Source organism: Odontomachus brunneus, unplaced genomic scaffold, assembly GCF_010583005.1.
Source record: "Odontomachus brunneus isolate Ranch 3 - 2012 unplaced genomic scaffold, Obru_v1 Obru_scaffold_261, whole genome shotgun sequence".
Lineage (NCBI taxonomy): Eukaryota > Metazoa > Arthropoda > Insecta > Hymenoptera > Formicidae > Odontomachus > Odontomachus brunneus.
In genome coordinates this window covers 329,415-345,310 of record NW_022639711.1, presented here as the reverse complement: position 1 = coordinate 345,310, position 15,896 = coordinate 329,415, and the positions used below count along the sequence as shown (strand labels likewise).

The following is a 15,896-nucleotide window of genomic DNA, read 5'->3' as shown; positions in this document are numbered from 1 at the left end:
TCTCTCTCTCTCTCTCTCTCTCTCTCTCTCTCTCTCTCTCTCTTTCTCTCTGCATCGTTAGGACGAGGTGAGGAAGGGGCCCCGGGTGCCAGGACCCCCCACAGCGAGTAGGATTGCCCCCAGCAGGGCGCTAAACATCTCCGACTCTCGGCGTTTTAAAACAAAACGCAACCACGTCGCCGCCGGAACCTAGTCGTTTCGTGCTTAATCGTGCCGCATTAATTACACGAACGCCGAGTATGTTCGTTTCTTCGGCTCCTCCGCTTCGCCTCCTCCCCCTCCCCTCTTTCTCTCTTTCTCTCTTCCTCTCGTTCTCTCTTTCTCTCTAGCGTCAGTCAGCGAAGACTCCCCCCGCGCGTTCTCGTACGGTTGTATAGAAACTACCTCGAACGTCGAACGGCTCGTTTCTTCGAGCACCTTCAGATTTACCGTCTATAATCGAAGACTCGGCATAAGAAAGACCGTAAGCGCCGGGGATAACAGTTTCACAGGAGACCCGATACTTTTACAAATAACATTTTATTTTAGTAGAAGGTAAACTCGTTCTCTCTCCCTTCCTCTCTCCCTATCTGCCTGCTTGCTTGCCTGCCTGCCTGCCTGCCTGTGTTGCTTGCATTCTCTCTTATTTCGTGCTTCGGTATCTCTACCTGCGCCGCGCCAATGTCGTCAACAAGCAAACACTCCGCGTGCGGATCAATTAACGTGATATACGGGGCAAAGTCAAACAGATGGATAATCTTGAACCGCCGAAGAAAGAACGGAGCGATGAAACCTCGAGCTCGCGAATAAAAACGTCCTACACACGTCGAATGGCCCGGGGGGAGGGGAAGTGGTGGTTAAGGGGGACGTTTATTTCCCTCGTTCGTCGACCGTCGAATTTGCAGTCGCGAAATCGATTCAGAGAAACGCGACCGTCTCGCGTGTACGTCTCTCTCTCGAGAGAGACAGATGTCGAGCGAAAGGTGATATTTTTATCCGCGATATTCCAGTTTCTCTTTGCGCAAGAAACTCCACGGGGCTCGGGCAGAGGTACGGGCGACTTGTCGATTATCTCGTCACACACTCGGGCAGATCGTAAAAGTAATTAATCGTCGACGCTGCAACAACCGATAATCACTTTGCCTAATAGCAATCTGTTATTCATGCGAACGGGTGACGGGTTTCGGTCGGCAAACGAGCCTGCGAGACGGAACATTCATTACTCATATTGAGCGCTGCGAAAAAAAGTTCATGCGCTCGATTAATAGTCAAATCGAGAGACGGAAGAATGTGTTTGGTCGAGAATTAGCGTTTCTCTCGGATGGACGCGTCGCCAAGTATTTCCATACGCAAACGAGCGTCTCTCTCTCTTTCTCTTTTTCCCATTGCTTTATTTTCAGTCGAACGCGAAGTGAAGTGTTTTTCAGACTCGCAAACAAGAAACAACATTCGATTAAGTAAGCGACAATTATATGTAAGGTAAAAGTGACTGGATACGTATCTGATTCTGGATATTGTTATTTTTTGTTATTTTCCTCTTAAGTGTAAATATTTAAACTTTTAACATATATATAGAGTTGATACATATATTGAATATATACGTATATTCTACGTTGAAAGTTTAAATATTCATATTTAAAGCAACAATAAGCATGTCCAGAGTTAAATACACTGAGAAAAAAATGTTTGCTACTTGTTATTATAATCGCATAGTAAAAGAATTATAATCAGAGGAACCATATTCTCACGTGGTATCACTATAAATTGCGCTAAGAGAAAATATTTAAGTAGCAAAAGATATTTATTCGATGAGTGTATACTAAACATATTTATTAATAATAAAATATTTTTTTAAATAAGAAAATATATATTTTCTTAACATTTCTTAGCTTTTCACAAAAGCAATTGTTTAATCTATTTAAATGAGAAAATATAGATTTATAAGTAAATATGTTATTATAGTACGCACATTTCTTCATTTCTTTAGATATCTTTTCTCTCAGTGTGCGTTGAAGCGACAAGAGCGTGCAGTTAGCGCTGAAGATAACAGTAATTCGTTGGTGAGGTCAACCATTTTCTCTTTCAGAGAGTGGTACGTGCTCAGACTTTTATCTTATTCCACTTCGGACATTGGCACTGGCTGTTTACACAGCCGATTCGGATTATCATGAAATAGCTGTTGGCCGGCTCGTACATCCGCACGAAGCTTTTCTGAAGTCGCGACGCGCCGTTTCTATTTCTGCCAAATCCGCAAGCGCGGATTAGATTAGCGGTAGTCCACGACTATCCGGCGGACGCGTTGCTCCGAATCTAATTTATCCCTTTACTTAATCAACGCGCGCGTCGGCTTTCACGCGCGAGTGCCGAAATTAGATATCGCGTGTGGAGCTTGTGGCGCGATTTTAGTAACTTCACTTCAGCATTATCCGTCGTGGAGACTGCGTTATCGCGCGCGCGCGTTTAGCGGTAAACGCGCGTTATAAATATGAGCCACCGTCGTTAACGTGTCCGCGCAAAGAAGGCACTTTATTCTCAAACGATACCGCGCGCCTCATGAATAATTAATGGTCGCCGATGATAGGTCATGTATCCTAATTTCTGCGCGTTGATGCGCACGGGCGAAATTTCGCCGTCGAAAAAATCGCACCTCATTCTGCGACGGTGTATTTGCCATGCATATTAATGACGGCTGATGGACAAACGGCGTCCAAATCGCCCGACGAGCTAATTTTCGCGCGTTAGGGCGAGCGTACGGAAGTTCACTTAAGTCGCTTATAAACGGCCTCGCAATAACTGTCAGTTGATTACCTCGATAAATTTACCACGTGAGTTATCCTCCGCAACGAGAATCCACCGAAGAAACGGATATCATTACCGAATGATATCCGATATTGGAAATGAAACTAAAATGGAAGTAGAAAAATACTGCATTCAAGTAAACGTGACTCGTCTCGAGCATTCTATAAATTTATTCATCCGTAAATCTATCACACACATGAGTTCACTATAAGCATCAAAGTTCTCCAAAATATATTCTGAATCTTGGTAAGTTTAGTACTTCAATGAAAAATATTAAAATAGAACAAAAATATATGTTTTGTTTATTAAGTCGAATCGACTTTTTCATTAATAAAGTTGGATAATATTCTTATAAAGGGAATAAAAATATTTTCTTCTTTCGAATACGTGATAATAAACTTTTCTCAAATTTGCGATGGACATGTTTGTTGGACTATTATTAAAAAAATATTATTGGTTGAAGATAACTTCATTTAAAAGAAGGAAAATGAGCGTTTCTTAGCGGTACAATGAAATTTTTTTTATGTGCGAACAACAAAGCCTTATCTCCGATAAATTTGGATTATTTATCTCGACAAACACTTAATTTGAAACAGCTTGATATCGTGGCGGCGGAAAGCCGCGCTCGATTCGCCCTAAAAATTTTTCAATCGCGAGCCTTATATCTCGTGAACGGCAGCTGATCGTTGAAGGGTTAAAGACACCGCGCGATTGAATAACCGCGCTCAATTCTCCGAAACGTTTCCGTAAACCAACACACATAATCTGACGCTTCGTTACGACCGTGGAGGCAATTGACACCTATCGTGCGATCAACGAAGGGACGTGTAGCTTCTTGGAGACGGTTGGTCGGGCCGTTCGTTCGTTCGTTCGTTCGTTCGTTCGTTCGTTCGTCGCCGGTGGATGAGCGAGAAGAACGCGCAAGGTCTCTCTATACAGGTTCAGGGATTCTTGAAAATTATTAACGCCACCGCGAGCGACTGGGTATGTCATTCTCTTCGTGGACGCGAAGCAGTGGTTCTCATCGCGTGCGCGCCGTCGGTCGCGGCTAATTCCCGGCTCTGGCCGGTCGGTAAATCGGCGATTTGCCATGAACGGTGACGTATTTGCAAGTATAATGAAAAGCGTCGGGTTAACGTTAAAGCGTCTCCTCGTGGTGGCGCGAGGAAAATAATAAGAAGATCGGCGAACAGGGGCGAGAGCGTGTGCGTGTCCGCGAGCGAGGGATGGAACAAGTCGAAGGACGGAGCGAGAGAGGTGGAATACGCGCGGGGAAAGAAAAAGAGTGTACCGGGAATAAATTAAACTAATTGAGCAAATTAGCCAGCTGTTCACGCAACTATGGCACACGGACACGCTCGCCACAGCCGGCTAAGGAGGTCCACCGCCGTCACGCAGAAGATATGTACACTCAGTCCCGCAGAGATGCCTCACTATTCACTAGATCGCTAAAATTTCTAATAACTATCGATCTATCGATATAAAATGCAAAGTGTCCACGATATTGGACCAATATCGGGTATATTGGAGCCCAGTTTGTAGCCAATATTGTCTAAATAAACTGTGCTACTAAGATGGTCGAACGAGACCGACAACGGAGATGAACAAAATCGCGAGCTCGATAAGCGATTTCTCTTTATCTCCACCTTATATCATCGCGTCGAATATCTCGCATTTATTTGTAATATTTTTACGTTAAATCGATGGATCGTGAAAAACAATATTTTGGCGGGGATTGGCGCCGAACAGGCGCCGCGTACGCATAGCTCCCACGAGATGTTTCAGCTGTCGTCGAGACATCGTTTGTTGATAGTTTAACACATGCGACGCGTACATGTTAGCATTTCCAGTCATGACTGTAATTATCTAATAAAGTTACGTTAATTCATACGGCACAGCCGCTCACGCCTTACAAGACGCGTCTTAATTGCGTTCCGCGCGATGTTTCCCGTTCCATTTTCTTTTTTTCCCTCTATTTTTCCCGATGCACACACGCGTATGGCTGCGATGACACGGGGAACTTCACCTTGGTCATCGAACGACGTCAATAATCGCACATAATAAAGAACATGCGGGAATTGAGCATTAATCTAACTTTGATTGATATTAAAATATTCAAATGAATTCGCGCCGCTTGATTACCGCTTTAATGTAAGAACGAGCACCGCATTGCCGCTTAACGACGGATGATATGCGCGCACCTCCAATGCTGATTGATCGAGGATGCCTGCACAACGGTTGATTTACGACACTATTCAACGCGATATTATTGCAAGTCGTAAGATCCGTACGATCTTCCGCGTTCATCACCGATCCGCAATACTTGTCGCCTGTATCGTAATTCATTTCGCGTAACCCGCCGTGCTGCCAAGTTCTCTCCTCTCATGAGTCGAGTAAACAATTAATATTGCTAATCGCGCTTAACTAGGCGTCTCACAGTTCTCGTCGCGACGCTCGTCGACTTCAGCGTTCGGCATTGGTAACAGCCGACTGCTCATTGGGCTCAGTCGTGTTCTCACGTCGTGAATACTTGTCCATTTGTGTATCCGCGATCTTTCAGCGCCGTAACGACTGTCGCAGCGCAATTTGCAGCCGACCTAATGGCCTTCGCATTATCTCGTGATCGTTTTCTAGTTTAATAACGAGCGTGCGCGCTTTGAAAGAAAAGTTGAGCGAATAATTAAAAGAAAAGCTTCCATGCCGCACGAAGGGTATCGCGTTTCGCCATATTTCCTCGGGTACGTAAATTACAGGTGGGAATTCGTGGCTACGTAGAGAAGAAGTGGGAGGAGGGGGAGGAGAGAGAGAAGGAGAGAACTTAAGTAATTCCTAAGTAATTCTTCGCGCGCGCGCGCGCGCGAGCGAGCGCTCACGGGCTTCGAAAACTATTATCTAAACGAAATGTCAGAGGATACGGGATAATAGTCGTTACGCAAGAGACGCGCGCGCGCGCGCGCGATCGCGCGTTATTTTCACCTTCGCGCCAAAGAAGACGGTTAACCACATTATCGTCTATTATTACCTCATTTTTCTAGCCGGCCAAGTTTGACGCGCGCAGCCGCTTATTATCAAAGTGATTTCCAAGTTACGCCACAACGTGCCAATACGCGTAATTAGAGGTAACTTGTAATCAATTTTAGCGTTCTCGACACGCTTGTATTATTTTTATTCAGGCAATGGCGGCGCGGCGGCGGCAGCGACGTTTTTATCCGTACGCTCGTTTAAATGCCACGCACTGCATAGTTTCAACATACCCCGGCAATTTTCAAGTTTGAACAAACCTGCAGTGTGCGTTCCATTAGCGTTCTGTTTCGTTTCCGCCTTTAATTATTCCCGAACTCCTTGCTCGGCTTATTAGATTTCCGTATGCCGCGTTTAAGCAAGAGAGAGAGAAAGAGAGAGAAAGAGAGGGAAAGAGAGCAACACTACAAATATAAATTGGAAACAAATATGCTGGGATCTGATTAGGGCTCGATCATACGTTTGGGAATAGGCATCGGTGAATAGTGTCCCGTTTGTAAGGTGAATTTATCGATGCCGTCGGCTTGCGCGGAGCCGTGGTAAAAGAGTTTCTACTGACCTGTATCCGTGCCTCCGTCAGGCCGATCTTCATGGCGAGCTCCTCCCTAAAAACAAAAAGGAAGGCAATCGTTAGCGCAAGAAAAAAGGAAGCAAGGCCGCGCGTAGCCGCGGGCCTATTTGCGTATGCGAGTTGCCCGATTCTACTATTGCGATAAACTCCAGTTAACGGAGTTGTACGCATCGTGCGAGCGTTAGTTCCGCTTGAGGCTCGGATTACATTGAGAGAAAAAATGTCTGAAAATTTCCGAATATTTTTTTTTTTTTCGAAAAAAATTATACATATTTTCTTACTTGAAAAACACTTTATATTGATATAAGTTAATATTTTAGTTTTGTTAAAATTAATACTTTATAGTAATATAAATTATCAGTGACTATTACAGTAACCATTTTTAAACAAACATTTTTTACTTTTCAAATGTTTCTAAGATATAAAATGTGTATTTTCTTATGTGAAAAATATTTTATGTTAGTAGAAATAAATATGTTATTAGTACCTGCCGTATATACTATAAATATCTTTTATCATGAATATTTTTCCTCTCAGCGTATGGGAAAAGTTCTCAACAGGACGCTGGACGACACAGTCATTAATAGCTGTAACTTTTTAATCATTCTCCAGTATATATTCGATTAATCTTTCAGTGATTCTTTTAGCTATTAATTTTATCATTAGAAAATTGTCGTGCTACGTCTCGTTTAATCGATAGCCTCAATTATTTCACTTTCGCGTGGCGTGTTTTGCAATTCCGCGATCGCTTCGTTTGATTGTTGATTAATTTTACTGACTACTTTATCGTCTCAATTATTTCTCGATGACAACGTCTGCAGAGCTGGCGTATCGCTCTGTTGCATATGCACACAAGATGGCTACGTATAGGTTCCGCAGTATTAATGAATGTCATTTCCTTCCCCCATCCTGCCCCCTCTTTACGCAATCAAACGCATATCTAAACGTTTGGACATCCAGTGGGGCAAGTACGTGTAATTACGACTATGATTATTATTTCTCTTTGTGAACACGCGATTTATTACTGAGGAACGCGATATAATTTAGCGAAAAAAAGGAGAGAAAGAAAGAAAGAAAGAAAGAGAGAAAAAAACGTTTAGTTGTCTTTTAATAGCGTCGACGGAATAGCGGTGTTACGGTCTGACCTCGTATCGCATCCGTGAGAAAATCGCAGAAACCGTTCCGCGAAATCGCTGGTCTCTCTCTCTCTCTCTCTCTCTCTTTCTCTCCTATCCCTCCCTCCCTCTGTCTGGTAAAAACGCGCGCGTTCATTACCTTAATTAGTTTTGCATCCGAAGCAGATTAGTCGGCGTAACGACGCACGATGGGGATTAATTGCATTATGCATCTCGCGGCATTATGTGTGATTTTCCGTTCGATTGCTACCTGCACGAGCCGTCGTGACGAGAGCTATTAATATCTATTACGAAGACGAAGACCAGAATCGGCGCGCGCGCACACCGGCACGACGCGGATAGAATCTCGTTTGATATCTGTGTGACTATGGAGAGCTGCGACTATACCTTGCCGTTCCGTCCGGCGTATTACGAATACGATCCGTAATCCGTGACTAATTGACCGGGCCCGCGCTCGCGCGGTAATGGCAAATAATTATAAGCTCGTGATATTTTACATAACGTCGATCTTGTCATACGCGATACCGGTCGTTTCCTTTACGCTCGATCGAGTTTCGCATCCTTCGCTCGCGGGCGCATACAACACGAAGTCCGTCGTGCCACGTGACACTTTTCCGCGAGTGCACGCACGCACTCACGCATACACACACACACACACACGCGCGCACACACACGCGTGCACGCGTTCATGCCCAACATGCGCACGCGCACCAGCATGGTCCAGATGTCTGGGACCGCGGACGCTGCAGGCTGCCGATTAAGAAACATCGAGGACGTTTCAATGTGCCGAGGAATTAATTTATAAGTACGGCGCAACCTGTAATCCGAAGCCACGATCATTCGAAGCTACTTATCGCGGGCGTGTAGGTATGTATTAAGGATTAAGAAGTGTCACATTCCGCCACACTCTCTGCCTGGACGCGAGCACCGACGGCAGACGTTGCGCCTTTACTCGTGGAGAAAAACAAGGACGCGAGGAGAGAAGGAAGAAACGCGAGGGAGCTGGTGATAGACGTCGATTTTTTCAGGTGTCGATTACACACAGGCTGCGCCGTGACGATTCTCAGCGAAAGACAGGAAATTGACAGTCATTGACTTGGCGATGACTTTAGGATGACTCGACTTCTTTTGGCCGGCCGGCGGTTATGCCGATCGGTGCGCGGGGATGTTTCCAATGACGATAATAACCTGTATAAATCGCCGTTGCCTCGCATGATTTCACCGGAAATTATGCGAACGCATCGCCAATTTCTTTCCACGGGAATGAGGCGAGATTCGCTGGATTCGCGAACGAATCATTACGCAGCAGAAACGGCGAGGCGAGGAGATGAATCACGACGAATCACACCGAGGAAAAAATGATTGGTACTTGTGACTGTAATCACACTGAGGAAGTAATTGTCATAAATTATGGTCAAGAGAACCATTTTTTCACTTAAATTCTGCTATAATGTAAATGACAATAATGTTATACACGTGTTGCTGCCACAAGGAGAAAACTATTATGGTTACCATATCTATATATTCTATGATTTAATTTTAAATTAAATTAGTGAAAAAAACTGGAAAAATTTCTATAATTTCAAGTGAAATGGCATTAGAAGTTGCTGTTATTTATTTTATTTATTTTGTATATGCACGGGCGGAAACTAACATTAATATTTTTGGCGATGTTTATGGCAACCATATTTAAACAGATAATATCGTTAGTGTTTTCTCCATGTACTATTTTACTATAAAAATATAGCTGGGGCCAAAAATAACTACTCAATGCGCAACACTTGTTTAACATTCCTTATGCGTGTAGGAAACTCACCGCCCGGAAATATTCGCGATTTTCTCGGTTGTTGGGCGATAAAGGAAGCAACGGGGCCGCGTACGATCGTACGATCGCCGGGTATCCCGATGGTAGGCCGATGTAAAGGGAGAAAGAAAAGAAGAAGAAAGGAAAAAAGGAAAGGCCGATTCGGCCAGTGAGACACCCCGCGGGGCTCCTCATCTCGCAGGCAAATTGCCCAGATGTTCCACGAAATCGCGAGGAAATCTCGGTGATTACGCCGCGCACAGAAGCTCCGCGTCTGATCGGGCCGGATTTCGTGTTTAGGCGCATTTCGGTCTTCAGACGGTGGCCCAGCCGAAATTACAGGGGTCTCTCGGGGTGAGTCCGAAATTCGGCCGCGGTCCGCGGATTCGTCCGGCTCGCGTCGCATCGATTTCATCATCGTTCGCTCGCCCTTCTCTCCTGTCCGCACCGCGCCGTCGGTCGATGCTGCCGAGGGTGTCAAAGCCAAACGAAGGCCATGAATGAGAAGCACTACCCTGAATCAAATTTGCCTCATATATCTCGACCGGTAACTCAAAAACTACATCTCGTTTCACAACTACTAAAAAATTGTAGATATGAGGAATCATTTAAACGAGAAAATAATATTTGTGATCGATGAAAACGAAATATAATATATTTTGGACATATTAATCGATCAAAATTTCTTTTGATTAAAATATTTGGCAAATTAATAATCAAAATAGATTAATTGTCATATGTAAAATCACAAAATAATTTCATCGATTGTGGCAACTATTTGTTAATTAAAAATTTTAGTGTGATTTATTATATACATCGATTAAATTATTCGCGGTTGTCGCGATTAGTCAATTTTGATTAATTTCTTGGGGTTATTTCGGTGAAATAAATTTTTCATCAATTAATGTGCTCAATATTGCTTCGTGTCTCTTTATAATTTAAGATTTATCAGAATTATACGTAATACAAGTTAATATATATTTAAGTTAATTGAATGTTTAAAGAGATAATTCCTCCTTGTTCTCTTTCTCCTTTGATAATGTAATTCTTCAAAATTTTCGTTATTATACTCAATTCAAAAATAAGATCAAATGGGACTTTGCCCGGCGGACGCGACCATCAACGGGAATAATCGAACAATGTTTAGCCGCTAATTAATCGCCCAAAAAGATTTTCATCGTACACCGGCATATCGGCCGGTAATTGCATGCGGTATTCACGTCGTCAAATCATTTTGACGGCCCGCACTCCTCCGGCTTATTGGAGGAAACGTAACTAGAAGACGCGCGTTCGTATATAGCCGCGGTACTCTCTGATTACCCGTTGTCGTGCGCTAATGACTACTCTGGCGAACATAGTTGCAGACGGTAATTCGTACCTGCTACCAGGCGGCTCGGCTTCGTTTTCAATGAAACGCCGCGTATGAAAGCGCGCACCTATCAGCTGCTTCTCACGAAAAACAGGCTTGCTTACGCCGCGAACGGTAATATCGCGCGCGCTCGCACACGCGGACGTGATTCTCTCTACTGACTACTCGCAGGTACGAACGGGCCGTTATTTGGGCGAGATCGGTAGTCGAAATGTCAGTCAAAATAGACGCGTACCGAATATATCGCGTGTATTTTGGCTACGGGTTTTGTGTACACCGATCTGATTGAATCGCGCGCAGCTGCTATATCAACAACGTCGTTGAAATTTAAAACGCTCTATTCAGGAGAAAAAACTAAAAATAGTTTTTTCTTATATATACAGAAAGTCTTTCAATATTTATATACAGAAAAGAAAATATATATAAAAAAAATTAATGTGTCAAAAGTTATAAGTGAAAAACAAAGATAAAAGAATATGAAATAATGACATTTCAACATATTAAACGGGAATATCAGCAATATTATTAAATATTTGATCAAAACTCATATTCTTGACGTATACACTGAAAAAAATACTTGAAAATTCACAGAAATAAACTTTATATCCCGTGAATAAATTTTCAAGTATTTTTTCTCAGTGTGCGTCCGGAATAAGACTCCAATGCTGGGATTCTGTAACTCGTTATTGGAGTTAACGACAGTTTCGTTATCGTTGCGCAGCTTTTCTACAGTATACAAAAGGTGCGCAACGATAACGAAATTGTCCGTTAACTCCAATAACGAGTTACAGAATCCCAGCACAGGAGTCCTATTCTAGACGCATAGCAAACATCAAGTATATCCTTTTAATTCCAAGTCCCGTTTTTTTCTTATACAAGCATCGTGTATAACGTTGTTTTATCTGGAAACTCAGAAAGGCATATTAGTGTTTGATATACGTCCAGAATAGGATCTCAGGTGGCTTAAATTGTCATCACTCTTCTCAGGACGAGAGAAACGTCTTACGCTACCGTTTCGTCCAACAATTCCAATGTTTGATTTACTCCCGTGATCTCTCTCTCTCTCTTTTTCTTTGCGTCATCTCAGCCAATCAGTCAGTCAGTCAGTCAGTCTTTACGGATACGTGTGTGTGTGTGTGTGTTTGTGTGTGCATTACAAGCACGGGCGGCGTGTGCGCGCGAGCGAGACGCACACCGTCGTAGAGACGGACAAGGAGGCATCTCGGGCACCTTGGGGCCCCTCGCGAGTAATAATAATTTAGCCTTTCCCTTTTTCTCCCCGGACGTGCTCCCGCGCGCCGCGCGCCGGCGTCCTTCTGGATTTAATAAGATCACGAAATTTCGCGGTTAGACGGGCGTCCCTAATTACAACCGCCGCTCACCGTGGCTCTCTCGGTTACCCTCGATTCGCGTATCGTTATTATTACGTGTCCCTCTCTCTCTTTCTCCCGCCTTGACTCCCTTCTCGCTCTGTTCGCGATAAATGTCCTTGCCATGGGAAACGTGCGTGAGCTTCGGAAAAATCGCTTCTCGCGCGACTCGCCGTTCGCGACGAGGCACGTACGCGAAGATTAGTCGCGCGCACTCGCAACTTAATGGGAAATACGAGACCATGATGAAAACCTCGCACGACTCCGCTCCGGAGATCATAGAGAAATCTCTGCGGCGGGCTGTCCCAGAATTCACAGCTGGGGAATGCCTTTGACGTTATGACTAATACCTGAGTTGACCTCCAAAGCCGAGGCGCTGGAAATTGGATGAAGAAGTGAGGTTTCGTCAGGTAGCTCCAATTCGCCGTTATTAGCGCATCGATTTTTAATAGAACCAAATCAACCGTAAAATTCGCCAAAAAATCGAGAGTATCCCATGCTAGATGTTAGAAAGGGTTATTAATCGGGAGTTCACCAAACTGTCGAAATTGTGTGAGATTACCGACGGAGAGAGATAGTTACGCAATGATAGTTAATAATATTAGAAAATATAATAATAAATAGTAATAATATATTACCAGTAATTAATATTACTAATAATTATATAATTACTGAGCTAATCCGTCAGTAATGTTTTTCGATTTTGACATTTGTTGAACCTCCAACTTTATTGTGCATGAAACGTTTTGCAAGCCACTGATAGAATTTTTCACGCTGAATTGCCATCGGCCCCGCTGTCCTAGAAATATTGCGAGACAGTTTTATTTTACGTAAGAGAGTAGGCAGGCACGTATCTCTGTCCGATAAAAAGGGGAGAAAAATGCCAACAAACAGAAAGGAATTAATATTTTGCATTAGGGTGTTGTAACACGCTTTGACAGAAAACACGTTCGTTACGGAACACAGCTGATCTGCAATTAGCGCGGCCGCCGCGTTCACACGCGTTACAAAATAGAACGTGACTAATCGCCGATTAATTGCATCGACACGATAATTACAGAACCCTTTTAGAGTCCGGTTATCCGGTTCCGCGGTTTGTTACGCGGTGAGTTTTGCGAGAGCTCTCGGCTGGCCCCCAAGCAGCCGGTCAGCTGGCTCTTGTCAAGATTTGGCGGAACGCGCCGACGTGGTTACGCCGATTTCGCGAAATGCGAAATACATTCGCGGGATCAACTTCGCCATGGCGCGGCGATCGAAAGGAAGTCCTTCCTGTCTCGGGCTCTGCGCAACGTTGCGCAGCAACGAAGCAATCGGAGTGCGAGGCGCGAACGGATTTGCCGTTTCGCAACCGCGCGCCAGCATAAGGCGAACCCACGGCCGGCATCAAAAGAGGCCGCTAAGTGGATTAAAGGCGAGTTTCTTCGTCATCTTCTTCGCCTAGCCGTCTTTTTCTCCGTCTCTGTCTCTCTCTTTCTCTCTCTCTCTCTCTCTCTCTCTCTCTCTATGCTTCTCTCTTTCCCCCTGTCTGCCTCTTCTTCCTTTACTACTCTCGCCGCGACGTCCTGCCGTTCTTATTTACTCCTACCTGGGCGCAAAGTCCTTCGCTCTGCAACCGCGCTTCGTCGGAAGTCACGGACGAAGGAAGATAATTTACTTAACTTACGTTTAATCGTGTCTGCGCGCTTATTTCTTCGCGTCGTTTGCGTCAACAACATTTAGATCTAACGCGCTTGGAATTTAACTCGATAACGCGGACGGTGAACGATTAACCACACGGTGTTTTGACTCGCAATTACCGGTCGCGGTTGTTGCGCATCGAGAAAAAGAAAGAGAGAGAAAAGGAAGGAAAGAAAGATCAAGTATTTCTGCTTCGCGGGAAATCTATTTCCAAGTCTGTTTCATTTGCGAACTTATTATATCATCGTTATGTGTGATTTCTCGCTTCTATCTGCGACTCGCAGTCGATTCTTCTTCGCTCGATCGACACGCTGCAACGGTCGCGCTGTGTATAGGACTCAAATGTCCGTGCACCGCGCGGAGATGATTGCATTATCATTAGATGTGAGACAGAGAAAGAGATAGAAGGACAGGAAGAAGATTGGAGACGGGAAAGATAAAGTAAGCGCGCGCGTATGTGTGCGCGCGCTTCACCGCTGGTTGGTGTGAGCAAGAGGCTTGGCGCGCGGGTAAATTCGTGTAATTACCGCACAATTACATTATCTAATTAACCTCGGAGGTCGGAGCAAAGAGCTGCCAGTCACCATGGCGCGGTGACCGTGATTGTCCTGCCCGTGGCGCAATTGCAATTATTGTCCCACGCGCGCGCGCGCGACACGAAACAGATTTGTAGAAATTGCAGAAAAGCGCAATGTCGCGCTTACATTTCACCTCATCATTCTTTCAGGACGTTTTTTTAAGAAAACATCTCAACATCGAGAAGAAAGTAGAGCGAATATTTTTAATCGAAGAAAAGAGTTGCCTAGAAAAAATTGAAAAGATAAAATCATCATCATTAAGCTTTCGTTTTCCATAAGTCAACGGACGCGTCGAGTATGCGTGTTTCGTTTTTCTTTGGGGGAAATTATCAATTATATTAATATTAATTAGAGACTCTCATCGCGCGTCCGCACGCTCGGCTCATTTCCAGAAGAAATTCGTCGGGGACGAATCGGCGCCATTTTTCTCTTTCCTTCTTTTTCCTCCTTTTTTACTGATTCTCGTTACCCGCCGACCGCGCGCCATACAATCGTTTTCCGTGATCCACGAGTCTGCCCCCGCGGGCCTTACACGCGTTTTTTCTTCTCCCACGCCAAGTCTCCCGGACCACGGGCTTTACCTTTATCCACTCTCCGGAGTAATGGCGAGTCACCGACATTATTCTCCTGTCATTAAGTTATTAATACGATGCAATTGTCTTGCACATCCGGAACGGGCCGACACGACACCAGCCGGCTCGAGGCGACAAGTTTTTCTGTGGCTTAACTTTTACGTAAAGGATCGTCTCCTGGCCGACCAGCCGGCAGAGGGCCATCGTGTGCCGCCGATCGGCGACAGTCGACCGTCTTAATCGACTAGAGAACTAGGTCGCACCGATTTTATCGGCGCATAAGAGTACTTTCTTTTATTGCACGGAGACCGTTCGCGCGCCGGCGACTCGTTAGACTGGTCGCCTGTAATTCACCACTTAGGAATCGTTAATTGGTTCACGGTATACGGCGTTTCCGCAGAAAGTAGACGGAAAAAAAGTCGTGGCAATGACGCACGGCTGATATATTCGCCACGTGTGTGATTCCAAGGAGGAGCTAACAGCTTGCGAGAGAGCTCACAATAATGCTTACACGCGCATTATAACGCGATACAATCTATGCGCGCTATGACGACCACGGGCAGCGCGCGCGTGCGTTGAACAAACAACTCTTGGAATTTGCCATTTATGTCAGCATAAATCACGCACATTGCGTTTATCTAAAGCGCGTGGCCGCGCTCGCGCATTTGCGCAAACCGATAGACCTCTGATAAATGCCGCCGAACAAAAGACTCGTTAATTATTTACAGCGACAAAGTGGCGATATCAACGTACGATAGAACGAAAATTAACCACCACCTTGATTGTCTTCGGTCAATTAGCGTCGATTCTTATCGTGTTGCAATAGTCAACACACGCTTATGTAAGTGTAACTTCTCACAATATAATTAAAGAGGGATGACTAACGCGGTTTATGCAAATAAAATAAAGTCTGCGCCCACGATCGACGTCAACGTAGATAGATAATAAATGACGGGAAATGCGGTAATAGATAGAGACAGAGAGAGAGAGAGAGAGAAACATTTTAAATTAATCAGCGGA

General features: G+C 44.5%; 1 protein-coding gene across 2 annotated transcripts in view; it reads right to left on the bottom strand.

The window, feature by feature from the left end:
• Positions 1-15,896, bottom strand: part of LOC116852896 (homeobox protein aristaless-like) — a 170,325-nt gene that overhangs the window by 7,497 nt on the left and 146,932 nt on the right. For both annotated transcript variants that reach the window (XM_032833675.1, XM_032833676.1), the window contains exon 3: positions 6,359-6,404. In XM_032833675.1, the coding sequence (XP_032689566.1) occupies positions 6,359-6,404 (46 nt within the window). The remainder of the gene's footprint in view (positions 1-6,358; positions 6,405-15,896) is intronic.